General features: G+C 44.4%; 1 protein-coding gene across 3 annotated transcripts; it reads right to left on the reverse strand.

Moving 5' to 3' along the window:
- Positions 1–1,837: 1,837 nt before the first annotated feature.
- LOC125487069 (protein FAM237A-like) lies at positions 1,838–7,610 on the reverse strand. Of its 3 annotated transcripts, none has more exons than XM_048617012.1 (3): positions 7,453–7,610; positions 2,964–3,342; positions 1,838–2,159 (listed from the first exon to the last, which is right to left on the reverse strand). In XM_048617012.1, the coding sequence occupies exons 2-3, from the start codon at positions 3,322–3,324 to the stop codon at positions 2,122–2,124; spliced, it is 399 nt and encodes a 132-aa protein (XP_048472969.1). In that variant the 5' UTR covers positions 3,325–3,342; positions 7,453–7,610; the 3' UTR covers positions 1,838–2,121. The 3 variants fall into 3 exon arrangements, with proteins under 3 accessions (XP_048472969.1, XP_048472972.1, XP_048472966.1); XM_048617015.1 differs by lacking the exon at positions 7,453–7,610 and adding an exon at positions 4,001–4,047; XM_048617009.1 differs by lacking the exon at positions 7,453–7,610 and adding an exon at positions 3,756–3,793.
- Between the last annotated feature and the right edge of the window lie 8,805 nt (positions 7,611–16,415).

The following is a 16,415-nucleotide window of genomic DNA, read 5'->3' on the forward strand; positions in this document are numbered from 1 at the left end:
TTGTACTCATAGGCTGGCCTCCATCATCACTTTGAGTGGCTGTATTCATGGTGCTTTCTCCTCCCATTAGTCGTTTAATTGTCCATGCATGACTAGACGTGGCAGGTCTGTACCATTTTCGCCTGATCAGTTGGTTATGCAATTGTTTAGTTCTCTGACATCCTGTTTCTGCTGTTTTGCATATTTATATTCCTGTGTTGTAGCTTCATCAAATTGGCACTTTATTTTCAAGTATGCCTGGTTCTGCCCTTGGCATGCTGTTCCACACTTTTCACCCAGTCAGGATTGGCCTGTCTCAACAGTGATAGAGGAATGAGGGGTATCCTAGACTATAAGATGACAGATTTTGTGATGTACAGATCTGTGCTGATAATGTTTCAGCAAAGCTCAGGAATGCCCAATTTCATGTGCCCGTTGTAACAAGGTGATAGTGTCTTGTTATATGATGGAGGGTGTTCCTGGTGTGAAGATGGAGCTTGAATCTCCAGAAGGTCATTGTAATGATTATTCCTAAGAGTGTTACATCTAGGACAGGTAGATTGGTGAGTGTGATGTTAGTCTTTTGTGTTGATTCTCTCAGTAACCTACTAAAAGCTGAGTCTGGTAGTTACGCCCTTCAGCACTCAGCCAGTTTGTCCATAATAGTATTACCAAGACACTCTTGGTGTTAGAAACTGAGGTTCCCCACCCAAGGTTATATCACACACCACTGCTTCCTCCAAGTGGTATTCAGTGTACAGGAATACTGATTCATCAGTTGAAGGAGGTTGGTAGATTTCATTGAGCCAAGAGACTTAATTTGATCTGGAGTCAATGTTAAGGACTTCCAATATCATTCCTTGTTGCCTGTATATATTATGCCCCTACCTCTGGTGAGTCTGGCCTATTAGTAGGGCAGATCCCCAATAGTAATTATGTGCGGCATGGTTGCTCAGTGTTAGCACTGCTACCTCACAGCGCCTGTGATATGGGTTCAATTCCACCCTTGGTCTACTGACTGTGTGGAGCCTGCATGTTCTCCCCATGTCTGTGTGGATTTCTTCTGGGTGCTCTGGTTTTCTCCCACAGTCGAAAGAGGTTAGGTGGATTGGTCATGCTAAATTACCCATAGTGTCCAAGGGTCATGCAAGCTGGGTGGATTAGACATGGGAAATATAGGGTTACAGAAATAGGGTTAGGGGAGTGGATATGGGTAAGATGCTTTTCAGAGAGTTAGTGTCGACTCAATGGGCCAAATGACCTGCTTCCATACTATAGGGATTCTATGATAACAGATGAGGCTGGGACATTGTTTTAGGTATAAGGTTATATGACTGTCTCTGCTACAGTGACCATTGTTAAAGAAAGTGGCTGGGGGTGCAGGGCTGCTAGTTGATAGTCTACAACCATAGCTATACCATCATTTTTGCATCATTTATTGAAGCTTTAATCTTTTTTCTTTAGAAGTTATTGATTTGTCCAGAGAATATGATTTCAAATTTCATACGTGTTTTGAGATATTATAAGAAAGTATAACTAATCAGAACCAAGTAAAACTTCATTTGGATCTCTCCAACGCGAAGATGCCAGGACAATTTCAAAGCTATATGGCGTGGTAAGTAGATTTCGGGAAGTATAACTGTGTGGTTGTATTGGAGATTTTGTGAATGGGGCTGATGTGATGGATTTAATCCTCCCTTATTATGTGGAGGTGCTGGTGTTGGATTGAGATGGACAAGGTCAGAAATCACAGGACACCAGGTTATAGTGCAAAAAGTTTATTGCTCCAAAAGCTTGTGCTTTCAAATAAACCTGTTGGAATAGAACCTGGTGTCGTGTGATTTCTGACCTTGTCCTCCCCTTATCCACTCGGGATATTTCCAGCAGATCTACTGGGTAGAAAATATTCTCTCTCGATGAGTTTTGTTTCGCTTTAAGTATTAGATTACAATGCCTAATTTGAAAGAGACTATTTTAATTACAGCTTTGCATCATCCCACGTGTAGGGCTACTGTTTAATATTAAAGAGAAGTAATTATCTACATGTTCATTGATACAACGCGTAGAACAAACAATCTTGCTTCACTTGAGCGGGAGAGTTGATATTCCGGAGACTCAAGTTCTTGTGGGAGTTCGCAGACTTTAGAACTTTAATTGCTTGTCATTTGAGCGTGCCAACCCTGCAATAAACAAAACATCAGAATGGATGTAAATCTCAGAACTCTGTTATATATTCAGTAAGGAGTGAATAAATAGAGAGATGCCCAGGAGTATCACCATATGCAAATTCTAAATCTCGATTTGCCAGTGGCAAGTACGCCAGCTTCATTGAATTTCTATAACATCCCTTTGTTTGAATTCAGAAAAGATTAGAGTTTGTTTTCTCCTTTATTTGTTAATGGGATGAGGATGTCACAGTCTAGGCAGCATTTATTGCCCACCCCTAATTGCCCTGAGGGCAGTTGAGAGTCAACCACATTTTTGTGGGTGTAGAGTCACATATAGGCCAGACCAGGTAAGGATGGCATTAGCAAACCAGATAGGTTTTTCCCAGACAATCAACAATGGATTCATGGTCATCATTAGATTCTTAATTTCAGATACTTTTATTGGATTCAAATTCCACCATCTGCCATATCAGGATTCGAACCCAAATGCCTAGAATGTTATCCAGGTCTCTGGATTAATAGTCCAGCGATAATACCGCGAGGCCATTGCCTCCCTCTAACAGTTTCATTTGTGTGCCTTTAGAATAATATGTGGTGTTCAGCTGCTAGTATACTATATCTAGCCGTCAATGTTTAGCTTTTTTTTAATTGTCACATATATCTGGAGAAATAGAGTGAAAAGTGTTCAGTTAAAATGCACGCAGCGAGTTTGTTAAATAAAAAAGTGATTTGCGCGGAGGAAACAAAACTAAGCCTTAAAAGCTCCTAACAGATTTTTTGAAGCTGTTACGTGACGACAAATGGAAAATGAGTTACCTGTCGTGTATTGTGGGTACATCAGGGTATATCCCGTAACGATCTGCCTCCTGCCCAGTCCATGAGACCTTGAGAGCACACAGTCCACATAGATGTCCCAGAAGAGCTGAGCCAGGTCAATGAACAGGGCGGAGTGTTTGGGTTTTTCCGAGAGTTTCAGGTAGATCATGAAGTCCCAAAGGCCGCTGACCGTCTCGGCGAACCGCAGCTTCTTCATCTCGACGAGGGCGAGAGAGGAGCTCTCCCAGCACTGAGGGTCGATCTCCCCCAGGCTCATTGGGTCTGTGTTCCTTTTCTGGGCCATAACCACCGTCAGGATCCAGATCAGCATCAGGAACAAGCTGCCGCCAAGACACTGCATGCCTATACACAGGCTGGTCTAACAATGCAAAAACAAACACAGGCGACTATAGAGTCAAACATTTGAAATCGGCATGGAAATAAAATGGGACAGTTACTGATTTTTTTTGTGATGTCTCCTTTAACCATGCGCGGTACGATATAGGGTTAAATCGTTATGTTATTCGGAAAATATCAGATACTTTTCTACATTGACAGTGATCAGCACAGGAGCACAGACACATCCTGCGTTGTGTGGGGCAATGCTCATCCCACCAGTTTTAGGAGCATAAGAGCAGGAGCAAACCAGTCCCCCCTCCTTCACACACACACACACAGCCTGTTTCGCCATTCAGTGGGAGTTCTGATCTGAACCTATCTCCATATAGCCGCCTTTACTTCACTTTCTTTACTGACAACCGAAAGCATGTCAGTCTCCGATTTAACATTTACCAATAATCCTGAGGTCATTTGCGGGACAGAGTCTTTCCTCATTGGAAAGCCTGGCTCTATTTTCTGACGAAGTATCCTCGACCTAAACTCCCCAAATCAGCGATTCTCTATCTCTACTATCTATTCCCCTGAATATTTTGAGAAAGTTAATCAAATCATCGCTTAACCTTTAAATTCCATGGGACAAAACAATCACTCTTCCTAATGTAACGTTTGAAACCCACGGATAATTCTGCAAAATTTACCCTGCCTTCCCTTCGGGCTGCGATGTCCAAAACTATTCATAGGCATGATCTAAACAGGAATAACAACAGGAACAATAAGCGCAGAAGGAACTCAGCAGGTTCGGCAGAATCAGTGGGGACGAAGAGATTTAATGTTTCCAGTTAAACATGGAACTTTTGGAACTTCATTTTTGGTCTAACCAGGACCCGTGCAGCTTTAGATAATGCCCATTCTTTTATATTCCAGCTGCATAATGCCAGCATTCCATTGGCCCTATGAATTATCTTCTGTGTCTGTTCATGATCTGTGTGACTGAACTATCAGATCCCGGTGGGTGCCCACTAGTTCCAGATTTTAGCAGTGTTCTTTGTACATCTCTCCAAATGCCGAATGAAGGAAAGGCGCCTATCATAAGATAACATATTACAAAGAATTGTCCTTGCATTAGATGGTGGAAATTAGCTTTGGGGTATATTCGACCACAAAATGGATTAAAAATCTAAAATTATGCAACAGCCTCATGGATTTCACTAGCAGTAATGAGTGTCTTGACATTCGATGGAATATTGCTGGTGAAAAGCTTAGGGTCACTTGTTTTTTTGTTTAGCACAGAACGGTATGTTCACTTGTAAATGTGTTACCGACTTCTCGGTGTAAGTGTGTGAGAGACCAGGTGTGTTTCGGTTGGATTCGCCACCAAGCTGCATCATAAGGAAGAGCCGGAGTAAATTAACCTATCCTGCCTATGATTCTCCACTTCTTACAAAGCACACCAAAAGGGGGCAGCAGATCTGAGCAGGCAATATAATGATTGGAAAGAATGAGAACAAATAAGCTAAGGAAGAGCCCCCCTCAGACTGAAGGAAAGGAAAATAATTGTATGTTGACGGTTGATTGTGTGACCGGCATTTCAATAACTACGTTAAAGGACAGGCTCTGCTTTACACAGGAATTTCTGAACATCTGTAAGGTCCCCCAGACAACAGGTCGGAAACCAAATGCAGACATTAATTATCGCCATGCCTTGGAGGTCAATGTTAACACGTAAGAATGGTCCGGTGCACTGTCAATGCAAGCATATGAAATGTATTATAACTCATTTACAAATGCCTAACTCTACGGACAGATGTAAGTCATTCAGTCCATCGAGTCTGCTTGGCCATTCAAGGAAATTCATGGCTGATCTGAGAATCCTCAACTCAACTCCACTTTCCTGCCTTATCCTCATAATCGTTGATTCCCTTACTGATTAAAAGTCTGCCTCGGCCTTGAATATATTTTATGGTCCAATCTCAACAGCCGTCTGCCGTAAAGAATTTCACAGATTCACTACATCCTTGAGGTCAAAACAAAATCCTCTAATCCTGACCCCATCTCTTGTTCTAAATGGGTGACCCTTTATTCTGAGATCGTGTCTACTGGTCCCAGACTGTCCCACAATGGGGAAATACCTTTCCATATCTACCCTAACAAATCCCCTAATAATTTTTTTTTAATCCCTGTTTGGAATCTCGTGAGATATAATGTTTTGATGTATTTAGAGCTATTATTTTAAAATTGGTTTGATGCTGTAAATTGACGAAAATGAAGATACAGCGTTGGAAAACTGAAATCAAAGGAGAATTTAATGGAGCTACGCCAAGTCAAGCATTTCCGTACAGAGAGAAAAAGTGAGGTTAATATTTCAATTGCAGCACACTATCCACGTTCCGCTTCTCAGCCTCTGTGTTGTCTCGGTCTATGTTACTTGAGCTATTGAAAGTTTCCAGCTGTCGTGTTTCTTTATAAAGCTTTGCTCGGGAGTGTTGTATATACTCTGTACAAAGGATGTTGGAGGATGGCTTCTATTTTTACTAAATACCTGACCATGACCCTTTACTGTCGGTTCCAAGCTGGATTTCCCGGTACACTTTACCTGACGAAGAAGGAGCGCTCCGAAACCTTGTGATTTCAAATAAACCTGCTAGACTATAACCTGGCGTAGTATGAATACTGTCAAAGGTCGCAAGGTGCAGGACTGGATCTAGCCTTTCTCTCAGCAGTCAGGTCATACGATCCACATCCAAATCAACAAGGAACTTTGACAGACACATTTCACATGCATTTGGGTGAAACAGCGATACAGCAGTTACGAAAACACGTACCATAAACCGCGAATTAAGAATATGTAAGCAAAAAAAAGACACACGTGCAGAAATCATGACACTGTGAGAATGCAAAGTGCACTTTAAAAACCGTGTTTTTAACGATGCAGAAACAACTCGGGTTGACTTGACGGCTTCCTGCTGGAGTTTTGATGTATTTAGAGATTTTATTTTAAAATTGTTTTTTAATTCAGCTATATGCTTCGTCTGAACAACTCCACACTCTCTGGGCAAGGACATTTCTCCCGAATTTACCGTTGGGTTTATCAGTGCCTGCTTTATACATCTAAGACTACAAGAAATAGGAACAGGAGTAGGTTGTTGGGCCCCTCGAACCTGCTCCAGAATTCATTAGGATCAAGGATGATCAGACATTTCTCACCTCCATGTTCCTGCCTTTCAATCTTAATTCCCCTACTGATAAGATTCTATCTATCTCAGCCTTAGATACACACAAGGATCTGCCCCCACGGCTCTCTGTGGCAAAGGGTTCCAAAGACTCTCAACTCTCTAAGAGAAGAAATTCCCCCTCATCACTGTCCTAAAGTGATGCCCCTCATTCTCTCTGGTCCTACACTCTCCCATGAGGGAAACCTTACTGTCCGCATTTACCCTGTCAAGCCCGTTAAGAATCCTATGTGTTACAATGAAATCATCTCTCATTCTTCTAAATCCCCGACTAGAGTCCCAACGTGTTTAGCCTTTGCTCATAAGACAATTCCCACATACCTGGATCATCCTAGTGAAGCTTCTCTGAACTGCCTCCAAATGAGTTGATGCCTTTCCTTAAATAAGGGACCAAAACTTCTCACAGTACTCTAGAGGTGATCTCACCAGCGCCTTGTACCCTAGAATTGGTCCCAGCAAGTGGAAGCATCTGTCTTATACCTGTCCTAACAATCTTTGCTGTAATCTAGATCTTTTACAGGTCACCCCTCACTCTTCTCTACAATAGAACAAAGGACCATCGCCTTTTCTTCCCTGGAGGTGTAACCCATCAACTTTGGTTTCACTGTCTTTTGAGGAAAATAGACTGGAATTAAAGCAGACGGCCAATTTGCAATGAGCCTACAAATGAGGGGCTCATGTGGCACAGTGACTGCGTCCCTGCCTTTGGGCCATAAGGTCTGGGTTCAAATATCCTCAGTACCGTGCTGTCCCGTGTCCGAACAGGTTGCTTCACAATAAAACTACTTGCTATACTTGCCTGTATGACAGAAAATGAGGCTCGACACTTTAACATGAAGACTTTACTAACATCTCGGCCAGTGAAATACGACAATTCTCTTGCATAGCAAATCTCGTCCATGGCAAAAATGCATACTCACATTGAAGGTGTTCGACTCTCTTTCTCTAGTTATGAATCACCGCGACATGAGCAGATTCAGCAACGCTGTGTTGGTTATTGGTCGCTGACGAACAGCAGGAGAAGTTGCTTCGTTAGGCTGAGCAAGGTTGGGATCCTGGAGTTGGGCTTTGGAACCCGTTTGGCATCGCGTGTATTTATACCACAGTCCGCCCACAGTCTCTGCGTCAGGTTGTGTGCCGCTCAATTTCTCCTCTGCCTCGCAAAATGACCGGTTTTCTGCTGCATCATTACTATGAACCATCCACCCTCAACTACCTGCAAATGATACCTGTGCCCCAGCCGTCAGTGGAAAGAAGTTTACCGGAATTTCAAGGGATTTGTATTTTGTTTTAACCACTGAATCTCACAAGGTGTGTTGAGGAGTTCGGTCGAAAGTAAAAAAAACTCTCAGATATTTATTGATGTGATTATCAATCCTCCAGCATCTCTTCAATACCAGAGCGTATTAATAGATTCGGGGAACGCATGGAAAATCTTGGAAATAGAAGCTGATTTTTTTCAAGGGACGGTGAACATAGAACGCAAATCTACCACTCCCCCACAGAAAGTTAGAATTTCAGCAGATGTTATAGCATACAGATGGAGAAAGGTGGTCACGTCAGGCTTAGTCCTGCAGTTGCTGCTTGGTTTTACTGGGGCTCAGGTTCTGGATACAGCTTCGGTTGCTCTGCACAGTGTGTGAGGGGTTGCAGCAGTTCACGTGTATGGGTGATAATTCCCGGGCCTGCACCAGCGGGGCACACACAGCACGGTACCGGGGTACACACAGCACGGTACCCGGGGTACACACAGCACGGTACCGGGGTACACACTGCACGGTACCCGGGGTACTCACAGCACGGTACCCGGGGTACACACAGCACGGTACCGGGGTACACACTGCACGGTGCCCGGGATACACACAGCACGGTACCCGGGGTACACACAGCACGGTACCCGGGGTACACACTGCACGGTACCCGGGGTACACACAGCACGGTACCGGGGCACACCGGCAGCGGGGCCAGGCAGAAGCGCCAATGAATCAGCTCTGTGGCCCGGGACAGCTCCGCTCAGCCTTGCAGCGACAGCACAGCGGGCTCCACTGAGGCCAACTGGTGCTCATTCCGGCAAACATACTGGGCTTCATTTGCCTGCCACTTACAGCAACCACCTCAGGAAATGACCCCTTGCCACCCTGGAGTTCCTCTGCTGTTGGGGAAACCCCAGGGCCCGAAGGGCACCCCGACCCCCCTCCGCAATGGGAGTCTGATTTTCCTGTAGTTTTATTGTTAAGCACCTGCCGCTCTCCTGACCCTGGTCTGGGAGATTGAGGGCTCGCTCACGCTGCGGTGGAATTTGGCCTCAGGACCCTCATCTAATCGGAGTCCAGTAGCCCCCGGGAAAATCCAATCCAGTATTCGGATTGGATGCAGTGTTCCATACTGATGTGACTCTACGTGTACGCTCTAACCTTAGCATCGGAATGAAGGTGATAGATCAATGCACTTTAACATACTATATTTCATTTGCGGCGGTTCGTTTTAATTTTATGATACAGCAGCATGACAAAAGTGCCTTTATTAAGGCTGTCACATCAGTATCAAACAGCAGGATGTCCTGCAATATTCTATGGATCAAAGCTGTACTTGTTGTGACATTTGGACGTGTCTCGTGGGGAGAACATTATCCACACACGCTCAAAGAAAACCAGTCATCGGTACACGGTTTTCATTGTTAGACAGAGCCCTTTCCATTGCAGAAGCTACTTTAATCTTCACGTGACAGAAGATTTCAATTTTAGATTTTTAAAAAGTCTTTTCTCAAGGCAATCTGATCAATGCTGGAATGTATCTGTAGGGACCATTAATACTAACACATGCGCTCTCCACCTATCTTTTTTACCCATCTTCTATCCGCCTCCTCCTCTCTCCCTATTTATTTCAGAATCCCCTTCCCCTCCCCCATTTCTGAAGAAGGGTCTAGACCCGAAACATTAGCTTTTCTGCTCCTCTGATGCTGCTTGGCCTGCTGTGTTCATCCAGCTCTACAGCTTGTCATCAGATTGTCCAGAATCTGCAGTTCCTACTATCCTTGCTTCCAAGGAGTTTCTGTTTGACGGCGATGTTCGAACACAAAGGGGCAAAACTGTCAATCTTCAATGAACACAAGAGCTATGAACAAGGTGTCACTTGGGATCCTCCGGGGCACACTTAGTCGTGATAGGTTAGGTGACAGAAAGCTTCCACGCTTATCTTACAAGTAAATGCCTGATAATTTGTACATTGCATTATGCTTGTTTACAAAGTCCTCTTGAACAGGTAGCCCTACTATCCGCCTCTTCCTCTCTCCCTATTTATTTCAGAATCCCCTTCCCCTCCCCCATTTCTGATGAAGGGTCTAGGCCCAAAACGTCAGCCTTCCTGCTCCTGTGATGCTGCTTGGCCTGCTGTGTTCATCCAGCTCCACACCTTGTTTTCTCAGATTTTCCAGCATCTGCAGTTCCTACTATCTCTGATACAATTTTAGCCCTACTAAGTATTTTTTTTTATTTTTCTGTGGGATGTCAGCAGTATTTTGTCTTCCCAGCTCATCAGTTCCCTTGAGAAGGAGATAGCTGCTTTCCTGAACCACTGCAACCCATTTGCACAGTGCTGTTATCGAGGGAGTTCCAAAATTCTGTTAAAGGAAGGTGGTGTCTTATTAATTGAATTGAATTTCCTGAAGAAATAATATGGAGCATTAATGAGTGTAGCACAGTGGATGTTTTCTGCATGGATTTCAGAACGGCATGTGACAAGGTCCCACATTGTTAAGGAAAACTAAAGCCTGTGGGAGACAGGGAAATGTGATTATTTGGATCCACAATTGGCTCACTGACAGGAAACAAAGGATTATTTTGTGCATAGGAAGCAGTTTTGTGTGGTATTCCAAAGTGCTCAGTTTTGAGTCCCCTGTTTTTTGCAGAATATATTAACGATTTAGACTTAACTTTGGGAGGCACAATTGGGAAATATGCAGACAGCACAATAATTGGCTGGTAGTGACGAAGATGGCAAAATGATATGAATGATTTGGTTGAGTTGGTAGAAAAGGAGCGAACGGAAGTAAATCTGGAGAAACGCGAGGTTATTGGGGGTCAAGGGGTGGCTATCAAAGGAAAGGAACACAAAATAAATGAAAGGATTGAGATGGGGTGGAAGAAATGAGAATGTGTCCACAGGTCCCTGAAGGTGATGGCACAGTACACAAGGTGATGAAGGAAGCATATTGAGGCTTTTCTTCATTGGATGAAATATTGAATAAAGACTTGGAAGACTGCATATAATTCTGGTCTCCCTGCTCTAGGAAGGATGTTGTTAAACTGGGGAGGACGGAGGAAAGACTTACGAGGATATTGCTGGGACTGGAGTGTTTGAGTTACAGGGCTTTTTTCCCTGGAGTGTCGGAATTTGAAGGATAACCTTGTAGAAGTTTATAAAATCATGACAGGCATGGATAGAGTGAGTAGCTAAGGTCTATTTCCCAGGGAAAGGGAGTCCAAAACTAGAGGGCATAGGTTTAAGGTGAGAGGGGGAAGATTTAGACAGGACCTGAGGGGCAACTTTTTCATGCAGAGTGTGGTGCATGTATGGAACAAGCTGGCAGAGGAAGTGGTGGAGGCAGCTACAATTGCAACATCTGGAAGGGGACATGAATAGGAAGGGTTAAGAGGAATATGGACCAAATGCTGGACTAGGTCAGATTGGGACGTCTCGTTGGCAGGGATGAGTTGGGTTTAAGGGTCTGTTTCTGTGCTGTATAACTCTGTGACTCTTTGACTCTGTGAGTGACAGTTTAAATGCCTGTCCTGTACTGATGACCACCCATTGTTTCAGCCTGATATCATGCACAGAGTCAGACCAGGGTAGTATAACTTGCAAAACACATGAACTTGCGAATGACTTTACTGTGCTGTCAATTTAATGCAAAGACAAAGCAGACTTTACCACCCACATTTTTCAAAGCCCAAGCTAATAAGAATGAGATAGGAGATCTGCCCTTCCATGGAGGCAGTATCAGACAGTGATCTGCTGTAGCATAGACCGGGTTGTCTGTGCATTCACATAACTCACAAACAGGCACCTACACTCATAATAACAACACAGCGCCTCCTGATCATGTCTATATTATTCCGAAGGTTGAACTTCCAATGGACAGTGCCTCTAGACCCTTCTAGAAATATGGCCAATTCAGAATAACAGAAGCCATTCCTGCAGGGGCTCTATAAATGAGCAACTGGAGCTAATCTCCTATTTTTCCTCATACACTGGCACATTATTTTTATCCCAATATTTGCCAAATGCCCTCTTGAATGCCTCAATTGAACCAGCCTCCACCACACTTCCAGGCAATGCAACCCATATGCTAATTACTGATTGAAAAAGATTTCCTGCACTTCACTCTTTCTTCTTTTGTAGATCAATGGGACAGACTAAATGGATTGGACATCCATGAGGCACTGTGGAGCATCAACAGCAGCAGAATTGTACTTTAGCACAATCTGTAACCTCATATCCTCTACTCAACCAGTACCATCAAGCCAGGAGATCAACGCTGGTTCAATGGAGAGTGCAGGAGACCACGCCAGGAGCAGCATTAGGCACATCTGAATATGAGTGCCAACCTGATGAAGCTACCAAACAGGGCTATGGCATGTCAAATAGCATAAGCAGCAAGTGATAGACAGAGCTAAGCAATCCCACAACCAATGAATCAGATCTAAGCTCTGCAAACTGCCACATCCAGTTGTGAATGATGGTGGACAATCAATCAACTCACTGGAGGAGGAGGCTCCACAAACATTCACATTGTTGATGATGAAAGAGCCCAACACAACAATGCAAACAATAAGGCTGAAAATTTGCAGCAACCTTCAGCCAGAAGTGTCTAGTGAATGACCTATTGCAGTTTCCTCCAGTGGTTCCCAGCAATACAGATACCAGTCTTCAGCCAATTCAATTCATTCCACATGATATCAAGAAAGGGTTAGATGCACTGGAGACTGAAACCATTATGGGCACTGACAACATTCCATCAATAGTACTGAAGACTAAGCCTTCAGAACTTGTTATTACCCTTGCCAAGCTCTTCCAGTACAGTTACATCACTGGCATCTACCCAACTTTGCGAAAATTGCCCAGGTATGCCATACAAAAGAACAAAGAACAAAGAAAATTGCAGCACAGTAACAGGCCCTTCATCCCTCCAAGCCTGTGCTGATCCAGATCCTCTATCTAAACCTGTCGCCTATTTTCCAAGGATCTGTATCCCTCTGCTCCCTGCCCATTCACGTATCTGTCTAAATACATCTTAAATGACGCTATCGTGCCCACCTCTACCACCTCCGCTGGCAACGCGTTTCAGGCACCCACCACCCTCTGCGTAAAGAACTTTCCACGCATATCTCACTTAAACTTTTCCCCTCTCACCTTGAAATCGTGACCCCTAGTAATTGAGTCCCCCACTCTGGGAAAAAGCTTCTTGCTATCCACCCTGTCGAAACCTCTCATGATTTTGTAGACCTCAATCAGGTCCCCCCTCAACCTCTGTCTTTCTAATGTAAATAATCCTAATCTACTCAACCTCTCTTCATAGCTAGCGCCCTCCATACTAGGCAACATCCTGGTGAACCTCCTCTGCACCCTCTCCAAAGCATCCACATCCTTTTGGTAATGTGGCGACCAGAACTGTACGCGGTATTCCAAATGAGGTCGAACCAAAGTCCTATACAACTGCAACATGACCTGTCAACTCTTGCACTCAATACCCAGTCCGATGAATGAAAGCATGCCGTATGCCTTCTTGACCACTCTATTGACCTGCATTGCCACCTTCAGGGTACAATGGACCTGAACACCCAGATCTCTCTGCGCATCAATTTTCCCCAGGGCTTTTCCATTTACCATATAGTTCGCTCTTGAATTGTATCAATTGAATTGAATTGTTCCAAAATGTATCACCTCGCATTTGCCTGGATTGAACTCCAACTGCCATTTCTCCGCCCAACTCTCCAATCTATCTATATTCTGCTGCATGGTCCGACAGTCCCCTTCACTATCTGGAACTCCACCAATCTTAGTGTCATCTGCAAACTTGCTAATCAGACCATCTATACTTTCCTCCAAATCATTTATGTATATCACAAACAACAGTGGTCCCAACACGGATCCCTGTGGAACACCACTGGTCACAGTTCTCCATTTTGAGAAACTCCCTTCCACTATAACTCTCTGTCTCCTGTTGCCCAGCCAGTTCTCTATACATCTAGCTAGTACACCCTGGACCCATGCGACTTCACTTTCTCCATCAGCTTACTACGGGGAACGTTATCAAACACCTTACTGAAGTCCATGTATATGACATCTACAGCCCTTCCCTCATCTATCAACTTGTCACTTCCTCAAAGAATTCTATCAAGTTGGTATGACATGACCTTCCCTGCACAAAACCATGCTGCCTATCACTAATAAGCCCATTTTCTTCCAAATGTAAATAGAGCTTATCCCTCAGTATCTTCTCCAGCAGCTTTCCCACCACTGACATCAGGCTCACCGGTCTATAATTACCTGGATTATCCTTGTTACCCTTCTTAAACAAGGGGACAACATTAGCAATTCTCCAGTCCTCCAGGACTTCACCCGTGCTCAAGGATGCTGCAAAGATATCTGTTAAGGCCCCAGCTATTTCCTCTCTCGCTTCCCTCAGTAACCTGGGATAGATCCCATCTGGACCTGGGGACTTGTCCATCCTAATGCCTTTTAGAATACCCAACACTTCGCCCCTCCTTATGCCAACTTGACCGAGAGTAATCAAACATCTATCCCTAACCTCAACATCTGTCATGTCCCTCTCCTCAGTGAATACTGACGCAAAGTACTCATGAAGAATCTCACTCATTTTCTCTGACTCCTCGCATAACTTCCCTCCTTTGTCCTTGAGTGGGCGAACCCTTTCTATAGTTAGCCTCTTGCTCTTTAGGTACTAATAAAAGGCTTTGGGATTTTCCTTAACCCTGTTTCCTAAAGATATTTCATGACCCCTTTTAGCCCTCTTAATTCCTCATTTCAGATTAGTCCTTCTTTCCCGATATTCTTCCAAAGCTTCGTCTGTTTTCAGTCGCTTAGACCTTATGTATGCTTCCTTTTTCCTCTTTGCTAGAATCACAATTTCATCTGTCATCCATGGTTCCCTAATCTTGCCCTTTCTATCCCTCATTTTCACAGGGACATGTCTGTCCTGCACTCTAACCAACCTCTCTTTAAAAGCCTCCCACATATCAAATATGGATTTATCCTCAAAAAGCTGCTCCCAATCCACATTCCCCAGCTCCTGCCGAATTTTGCTACAGTTGGCCTTCCCCCAATTTAGCACTCTTCCTTTAGGACCACTCTCGTCTTTATCTATGAGTATTGTAAAACATACGGAATTGTGATCACTATTCCCAAAGTAATCCCCTACTGAAACTTCAACCACCTGGCCGGGCTCATTCCCCAACATCAGATCCAGTATGGCCCCTTCCCGAGTTGGACTATTTACATACTGCTCTATAAAACCCTCCTGGATGCTCCTTACAAATTCTGCTCCATCTAAACCCCTAACACTAAGTGAATCCCAGTCAATGTTGGGAAAATTAAAATCTCCCATCACCACCACCTTGTTGCTCCTACATCTTTCCATAATCTGTCTACATATTTGTACCTCTATCTCACGCTCACTTTTGGGAGGCCTGTAGTACAGCCCCAACATTGTTACCGCACCCTTCCTATTTCTGAGCTCTGCCCATATTGTCTCACTGCTCGAGTCCCCCATAGTGCCCTCCTTCAGCACAGCTGTGATATCCTCTTTGACCAGTAATGCAACTCCTCCACCCCTTTTACTTCCCTCTCTATCCCGCCTGAAGCATCTATATCCTGGGATTTTTAGTTGCCAATCTTGCCCTTCCCTCAACCAAGTCTCAGTAATAGCAATAACATCATACTCCCAGGTACTAATCCAAGCCCTAAGTTCATCTGCCTTACCTACTACACTTCTCGCATTAAAACAAATGTACCTCAGACCACCTGTCCCTTTGCGTTTATCATCTGCTCTCTGCCTACTCTTCCCCTTAGTCACACTGACTTCATTATCTAGTTCCTTACAGGTTTTAGTTACTACATCCTTACTGTTCACTAACCTCCTCATTTGGTTCCCATCCCCCTGCCACATTAGTTTAAACCCTCCCTAACAGTGTTAGCAAAAGCACCGCCTAGGACATTGGTTCCAGTCCTGCCCAGATGTAGACCATCCGATTTGTAATAGTCCCACCTCCCCCAGAACCGGTCCCAATGTCCCAAAAATCTGAACCCCTCCCTCCTGCACCATCTCTCAAGCCATTCATTTATCCTGCCTATTCTTTCATTTCTACTCTGACTAGCACGTGGCACTGGTAGCAATCCTGAGATTACTACCTCTGAGGTCCTACTTTTTATCTTGGCTCCTAAGCCCCTAAATTCTGCTTGTAGGACCTCATCCCGTTTATTACCTATATCATTGGTGCCTATATGCACCACGACAGCTGGCTGTTCACCCTCCCCCTTCAGAATGTCCTGCAGTTGATCTGAGACATCCCTGACCCATGCACCTGGGAGGCAACATACCATTCGGGAGTCTTGTTTTTGACCACAGAACCGCCTATCTACTCCCCTTACAATCAAATCCCCTATGACTATAGCCCTTCCACTCTTTTTCGCGCCCTTCTGTACAGCACAGCCAGCCACGGTGCCATGAACCTGGCTACTGCTGCCTTCCCCTGGTGAGCCATCTCCACCAACAGTATCCAAAACGGTATACCTGTTTTGGAGGGAGATGACCGCAGGGGACACCTGCACTGTCTTCCTGCTTTTTCTCTGCCTTTTGGTCACC

Source organism: Rhincodon typus, chromosome 2 (genome assembly GCF_021869965.1).
Source record: "Rhincodon typus isolate 14 chromosome 2, sRhiTyp1.1, whole genome shotgun sequence".
In the NCBI taxonomy this organism is placed as follows: domain Eukaryota; kingdom Metazoa; phylum Chordata; class Chondrichthyes; order Orectolobiformes; family Rhincodontidae; genus Rhincodon; species Rhincodon typus.